Source organism: Rhynchophorus ferrugineus, unplaced genomic scaffold (assembly GCF_030347505.1).
Source record: "Rhynchophorus ferrugineus isolate W39M unplaced genomic scaffold, kcgeb_rfMv2 rfM6, whole genome shotgun sequence".
In the NCBI taxonomy this organism is placed as follows: domain Eukaryota; kingdom Metazoa; phylum Arthropoda; class Insecta; order Coleoptera; family Curculionidae; genus Rhynchophorus; species Rhynchophorus ferrugineus.
The window spans coordinates 23714797-23722968 of NW_027472585.1; the positions used below are offsets into that span (position 1 = coordinate 23714797).

The 8172-nt window shown below is 32.6% G+C and overlaps 1 protein-coding gene across 1 annotated transcript; it reads right to left on the reverse strand.

The window, feature by feature from the left end:
• Nucleotides 1–6685: 6685 nt before the first annotated feature.
• On the reverse strand, nucleotides 6686–7973 carry LOC143198018 (putative ubiquitin-conjugating enzyme E2 W-B). The gene is made up of 6 exons (XM_076406921.1): nucleotides 7810–7973; nucleotides 7662–7753; nucleotides 7495–7597; nucleotides 7285–7440; nucleotides 7155–7230; nucleotides 6686–7069 (listed from the first exon to the last, which is right to left on the reverse strand). Exons 1-6 carry the CDS (start codon nucleotides 7831–7833, stop codon nucleotides 7056–7058), a joined length of 465 nt encoding a protein of 154 aa, XP_076263036.1. The 5' UTR covers nucleotides 7834–7973; the 3' UTR covers nucleotides 6686–7055.
• Between the last annotated feature and the right edge of the window lie 199 nt (nucleotides 7974–8172).

Sequence of the window (8172 nt, forward strand, 5' to 3'; positions counted from 1 at the left end):
AGATGCAATTATCAGCGCACAACTAAGTAATGAACGAATCCTTCACAGACTCTTGACGAATGACCTAACGATCAGCCTCAAAAAACGTGGAAATGCATACATAAAAAATATATAAAACGTGGTGAATCATAGTTAACCATCTACCGAATCGAAACCGAGGATAATGTAGGTCAGAACGATCGTCAACTTAGGCATAATTTGATGAAGATTATTGTGTTTTATACCAACAACAAAATATTGGGAAATATCAAATGGATCATTTATTACTAGTCTCATCGATGACCTTGTACATAAAACCGGAAAATTTGCTGCTGTAAAAATGTATTAATGTATTGACATAGAGGTATTTAGGCAGTTTATTTCTAATTAACACGTTTTTAATAAAAAAGTAAATAATTTATTATTTAGTTAATACAAATTGCTCGGTTATGAAAACTTTTTTCGTTAAGTTTGATTATGGCATTCTCTGTTAGATGCCATAAATAAACAATTTGTTGTTGCTAGAGAGCAATGATATATGTCAGGAAGAAGTAAGCTACATTAGGAGCTGCAGTAACATTATGAGTTATTACGTTATTTAGAAATGACAAATTATTTGTTTATAGAATCCTTTAAATTATCCAGAAGTATCCAGCCAAATTGTAATGAATCCAAAAATTACATCTTAAGGGAAGAGCTAAATGTGACTGTATTTTTAACTGGTAACTTAAGACTACGCGCGAATAAACATAAAAAAACTGCCATTTTATTTAAAATTTTTATTACACAATGGTGTGTATTTTTATCTAATATATGTCGTATATCTAAATTATCATTAAGGTTTTTCTTACTCTTACTCTAAGTGCATACCTAAGTACATAAGATATTTAACTTGCTCTGCTTGGGGGAGTTGACGATGATTGATATTCACTGGTGGACATGTTCTTCTACGCAGGGTAAACGTTATATGCGTGGATTTTGTTTCATTGACTTTAATGCGCCATGTCTTCAACCATAATTGTATTTGATCCAGGTGGGTTTGTAGGTTTATTGATGTTGTGACTGGATCTTCATGGGATGTCAAGATTGCTGTGTCGTCTGCGTATGTTGCCACAGTAGTTATATTTGTGGTGGGCAGAGGCCGTATACAGAAGATACAGTTACTGGACCCAGTACACTACCTTGCGGAACTTCTAAACATATGGGATTTAATTCGGTATGTTCATCGCCTTTATTTACAATAAAATGTCTATCAGTGAGATACGATTTTTGAAACTGATAGTTCGAATGAGGGAGAAGTTTCTTTAGTTTAACCTGCAAGCCCGTATGCCATACTTTGTCAAAAGCCTGAGATATGTCTAGAAAAGAGGCCGAACAATATCTTTTGGCATTTAGGTCAGTGTTTATTTTGTTTACAAGTCTATGCACTTGTTCTATAGTCCCTTGCTTATTGCGAAAGCCAAACTGATGTTCTGAAATAATTTTTCTTTTTTCTATTATATAGTTTAGCTTCTTAATGTATAATTTCTCGAAAACTTTCGAGATTATCGGTAATAAACTTATCGGCCGGTAGGAGGTCACATCTTCTGTTATTTTTCCTGGTTTAAGAATCATTAGTATTTTAGCTCCTTTCCAGATGCTAGGGAAATAATTAATTCGTAGCATAGCATTAAATAACTTTAAAGTGTTGATAGTTTCATACCCTTTTCTGATAGTTCTTTTAAAATTTCACCAGTAATTAAGTTATAACCAGGAGCATTTTTAATATTAATTCCAGTTCGGTTCCAACCTTCGTAGGGTGAAGACATATTTTTAATACGCTCCAAGCTCTAGAAAGATACCTTTATTTAAAAAAAACAGTATTTTATTACGGTTATTGAGTGTTAAAAACGCATAACAGATGCGGCTATCCGTTTCGCAGCAGACCCAAAGTGTAGTGAACACATGTTTACGTGACCAGACAAAAAGACTGTATCTTACTTTTATTAGTGTTTTAAAGTTATTTCTCCTTATTTTACAATAGTCCTTTTGAAATTCATTTATAGTATTTTTGGTCAAAATTTAGTGCAAAAAATAACGTAAGTGAAAAATGAAGTGCGTGAAATAAACAATGTATTTAATTTATTTTTTTTATCCTCTGGAAGTAAATAAAATAAAATATTAAAAATCTAAAAATGGCAAACCACAGCAATTCAACCAAATCACCTGCACACTTAGAACAATAATAATACAATAAGATTAGAACAATCAGCAATAACGCAAACTCCACCATCAGAATGGACTACAGTCATTAACAAAAAGTGATTGAGAAGTCCAGGAGAAGAAATCGCGAGGAAACAAATAAAAATCAGTGACTATTGGTTACAGAAACCGATAGAGACAAAAAACAGTTTTAGCAATCTCTCCGAAGAAATTGAAGAGAATAAACAACCAAGCCCTGAAAAAGTTGTTCCAAAACCACCACCAATAACAGTCTATAAGGTAGGAGTAATAAAACACATCCATGACCTATTGAAAACCATTACTACGAACTACACAATTAAAAGACTGAGTTATGAAACAATTAAAATCCAATTGTTCGAAGCGGATCACTTTAAAGTTCTTGTAAAAGAATTAGATGAAAGAAACACCCAATACCATACATTCAGGCCAAAATCCAAGAGAACATTTAAATTCGTGTTAAAAGGATTACATCACGGGACGGACTTTAACACCATCAAGGTAGCACTAGCTGAAAAAGGTCACGAGGTCGTAAATATTCACAATATACGACATCGCACGACAAAAAACCTCTGCCTCTGATCTATATAGATATAAAACCTAATGGAAATAATAAGACGGTGTATGAAAACACCAAATTAGAAAATAATATCATTAAATGCGAACCACCACATATAAAAAGAATTATACTACAATGCATGAGGTGTCAAGCGCACGGCCACACAAAGACTTACTGTCGCAAATCATATAGATGCGTAAAATGTGCAGGAGAACACAAAACATGAGATTGTACTCGTAACGTTCGCGATGAAAAAGTGAAATGTGCTAACTGAAATCATCCAGCGAACTACAAGGGTTGCGCAGTTCACAAGCAACTACAACAGAAACTCTATCCTGCCTTAAGGGAAAAAAGGCATCAACAGCAACAAAAACAATCCACACCAAGTCAAACAGACATAACTTATGCCCAAATGGTTGAAAATGGTTCAGCACAAAATCGAGAGACGACATCTCAACCTACTGAAACTAGGAGCAACATTTCTAGATTAGAAAACATGATGGCCAAACTAATGGATCAAATGAGTACGATGCTTGGTCTACTCACAACCGTCGTCAGCAAACTTGCCTAATGCCTGAAATCAATAAGTACAAAATCGCCGTCTGGAATGCCAATGGGCTCCAACAACACGCCAGGGAACTAAAAATGTTCGTAACTGAACAAAATATTGACGTTATGATGGTTTCCGAAACACTTTACGGACAAACATTATTTGAAAATTTCTAAATATAAACTTTATCATACAAATCACCCTGATGATAAAGCACATGGAGGTACAGCCATGGCCATTGGCCTTCAGACAGAAATAAAAAACCAGATACAATAGATTTCTGTATTACAAAAAATATTGATCCAAAAAAGTGTCAAGTAGAATCATGTTTCGACCTGTCTTCTGATCATTCACCAATAGTAGTAACAATTTCTTCAAAAATTACCATCAAAGATAAACCCCTTTCTCTGTGCAATAATAAAACTAACTGGCCCTCATTTAGAGAAAACTTAGACCGAAACATCTCTCTAAACTTACCGTTACAAACTGAATTGGATATTGAACTAACAGCAATAAATCTTACAAAAAATATACAGGAGGCAGCATATTCCGTGACTCCTAACAGTGAAACATTTCCAAGAAAAAATACACATATATCATGACAATACAGAAAAACATAGCAGAAAAAAAAAGTTACGACGAAATTGGCAACAGCAAAGGACTGAAGAGAATAAAAGAAAATTTAATAGGGCAATAAAAGAGCTGAAAGAACTAATCCAAATTGAACAAAACCAAGGCATTCAAGAAAATTTAGAAAACTTGACATCAATTGAGGCTACAGACTATTCGTTGTGAAAAGCAACAAAAAAGCTTAGGAGATCCCAGCAGCATAACCCACCTATTAAAACAAACGAAAATAATTGGGCGATAAAGATTGGTATAAGACTGGTATTTTTCCTGGTTTAAGAATCATTAATATTTTAGCTACTTTCCAAATAATAGGGAAGTAATTAATTCGTAGCATAGCATTAAATATAAATGTTAATAGTTTTATACCCTTTTCTGATAGTTCTTTTAAAATTTTACCAGTAATTAAGTCATAACCAGGAGCTTTTTTAATATTAATCTCTCTCATTATTGTATGTTTAACTTTTTTGACCGTTAATTTCTCGTGCGGTAAGTCCATTTGAAATGGCGATTCCAGAAAGCTAGTAATTTTATTTTCGTCATTTTTAAGTAGCTGAGACTGGAAAGGTTTAAACACATTTTTTAAGTGTTTTGAGAAAATATCGGCCCCCTCTTTATTGCTTCTAGCCCAATTATTTTCGCTTGTTTTAATAGGTGAGTTATGCTGCTGGGGTCTTTTAAGCTTTCTTGTTGCTTTCCACAACAAATAGTCTGTAGCCTCAGTTGGTGTCAAATTCTCTAGGTATTCTTCAATGCCTTGATTTTGTTCATTTTGATTAGTTCTTTCAGCTCTTTTATTGCTCTATTAAATTTTCTTTTATTCTTTTCACTCTTTTGCTGATGCCAATTCCATCGTAACTTTCTTTTTTCTTGTATGTGTGTATTTTTTCTTGGAAATGTTTCATTGTTAGGAGTATGTTTGGGTGGGTAATAAATCGCAGACATTGTTAATGGTCCATGGACTTCCTCTATGGTTATACTAGTGGCTTGTAGTTAGTCTAAATGCTTTATATAATCTCGAATGATTATGGCTGTACCTCCATGTGCTTTATGATTAGGGCGATTTGTGTGATAAAGTTTATATTTGGGAATTTTAAAATAATGTTTGTCCGTAAAATGTGTTTCGTCAACCATCATAACATCAATATTTTGTTTAGTTACGAACGTTTTTAGCTCCCTGGCGTGTTATTGGAGCCCATTGACATTCCAGACGGCGATTTTGTAGCTGATGGTTTCAGGCATTAGGCAAGTTTGCTAACGACGGTTGTGGGTAGACCAAGCATCGTACTCATTTGATCCATTAGTTTGGCCATCATGTTTTCTAATCTAGAAATGTTGCTCCTAGTTTCAGTAGGTTGTGATGTGGTTTCTCGATTTGTTGCTGCACTATTTTCAACTATTTGGGCATAAATTATGTCTAGTTGACTTAGTGGGTAGACTGGTAGGTGTTGATTGTTTTTGTTGCTGTTGATGCCTTTTTTCTCTTAAGGCAGGATAGAGTTTCTGCTGTAGTTGCTTGTGAACTGCGTAAACCTTGTAGTTCACTGGATGATTTTCACGACAGTAAGTTTTTGTGTGCCCGTGCGCTTGACACCTTGTGCATTGTGGTATAATTCTTTTTATATGTGGTGGTTCGCATTTAATATTATTTTCCAATTTGGTGATTTCATACACTGCCTTATTATTTCCATTAGGTTTTAAATCAATATAGAACATAGGCAGATGTTTTCTTGTCGTGCGATGTCGTATATTGTGAACATTTACGATCTCATGGCTTTTTTCAGCTAGGGCTACCTTGATGGTGCTAAAGTCCGTCCCGTGATGTAATCCTTTTAACACGAATTTAAATGTTCTCTCGGATTTTGGCCTGAATGTATGGTATTGGGTGTTTCTTTCATCTAATTATTTTACTAGAACTTTAAAGTGCTCCGTTTCGAACAATTGGATTTTTATTGTTTCATAGCTCACTGTTTTAATTGTGTAGTTCGTAGTAATGGTTGTCAATAGGTCATGGATGTTTTTTATTACTCCTAACTTATAGACTGTTATTGGTGGTGGTTTGGGAACAACTTTTTCAGGGCTTGGTTGTACATTCTCTTCAATTTCTTCCGACAGGTTGCTAAAGCTGTTTTTTGTCTCTATTAGTTTCTGTAACCAATAGTCACTGATTCTTGTTTGTTTCCTCGCGATTTCTTCTTCTGGGCTTCTCAATCGTTTTTTTGATAATGACTGTAGTCCATTCTGATGGTGCAGTTTGCGTTATTGCTGCTGTGGTTTGTCATGTTTAGATTTTTAACATTTTATTTTATTTACTTCCAGAAGATAAAAAAAAATAAACATCGTTTATTTCACGCACTTCATTTTTCACTTACGTATTATTTTTTGCACTAGTTTTTGACCAAAAATACTATAAATTAATTTCAAAAGGACTATTGTAAAATAAGGGGAAATAATTTTAAAACACTAATAAAAATGAAATGCAGTCTTGTTGTCTGGTCACGTAAACACGTATTCACTACACTATAGGTCCGCTGAGAGACGGATAGCCGCATCTGTTATGCGTTTTTATACTAATCATTAAGGCAGATAAAACATATACTTCGAACTATTTCGAGTGATTTGCGACAATATTTGTAATTCCTTAGCTTCTATAGCTTGTTGAGATCTACTTCAAAGTCCGCTATAGATTGCCGTTTAATTTACTATAGCAAAACCTAGAGTATTAAAGAAAAAAAAATGAACCAAAATAGAATTAAAATTTATTATCATGTATCAACAAATATACAAATAATCACATATTTAAAATATAAAAAATTTCTAATTTTTAGTATATATATACCTAGATATGCTGCATTTCAAACAATGCATCAGATAAAAAATAAAAACATTTTCAAAGACAAATGTAATGTCTTAGACATATACAAAAATAAAAGTTAACTCGTTTCAATACAATCATACAATGAAAATTACAATTCAATCAGTTATGTTGGAAGAAACAACCTACTTAAAATCTTAATGATAAAATTATATTATAAAACATCACCATCTTCTATATTACAATTTTTCAAGTTAATATAAACATAATACATCCAAAATAAGATAACATAGTTTTCATTGGTTTTAAACAGAATCATCTGCAAAATAAAATTTTTAAATGTGGTTTTATACTGACAATTTATGCATAAAGTTCAATTTATGCTTAATAATAATTATACTTACCATGATACCACCATTTAGTTTTCTTTGGATTTTTATTGCAAGTTTTTACATAAAATGCATTATCAGGTGGCCTATGCTATAATATGTATATGGGTTAATTATTAAAACCAATTAAAACTAAGAGCATTACCTTTTCCTTACAGCTACTAAGCATTGAAACAATTGAAAGGCAAACTGATTGAACTGATAATGCTGGAGACCAATCATCTGTTAATATTGATAAACAAATATGGCCATTACTGTATATATGAGGATGAACAGGAATATTACTTCCCGTAAATGTAACCTGAAAATAATTAACAAACAAATATTTTATTATCTACTAGATATTTTTATTTACCTCAGGTGAATCGAATGGATATTTGTTGCTAAATTTAAATTGTAGTTGGAACCTCTCCCCTTCGTACAAAGTTCCTGAAGCTCCTTCCATGTGTATAGTCCACCTAATCAAAAGAAGTTTTCGTATTAGTTTGAATTAATCTAAAGGCAAAACATTATAGAAATTACAAAAATAAGTTCTGTTCCACTTGATCGGCATCTACCGAAACACCTGGTGGTGGATCTTTGATAAGAGACATTAACTCCTTCTGTAAACGCCTCTGAAATCGTAAAAGTTATTCGACGTTCTAAATTTATGATACTTTAAATTTCATACTTCCGAAGGCGAAAGGCAGGTCATTGTTGTTGATATTCTACACGAGTGACTCCAGTACTAAATATTTACTTGCATTGTTCAATTATATATCTAAAATTATTTGAAAGAAATGTTTTGGAACAAAGAAATTACATGAAAATGACAGTTTTCAAAATAAACATTGCGTTTGACATGTGTCTTGTCGGAAATAATTTGGAATTAATTATGAAAAATTTCTTTTCAACACAAATATTTACTTCTAAAATAATTTCTCCCTGTTTGTTTATTAAACATCCTTTATAAAATGGAAAATAAATTGAATATTTTCGATATGCTATATTCAAAAATCACTCATTTACTTTTATATAGCGATGTAAGTAAAGA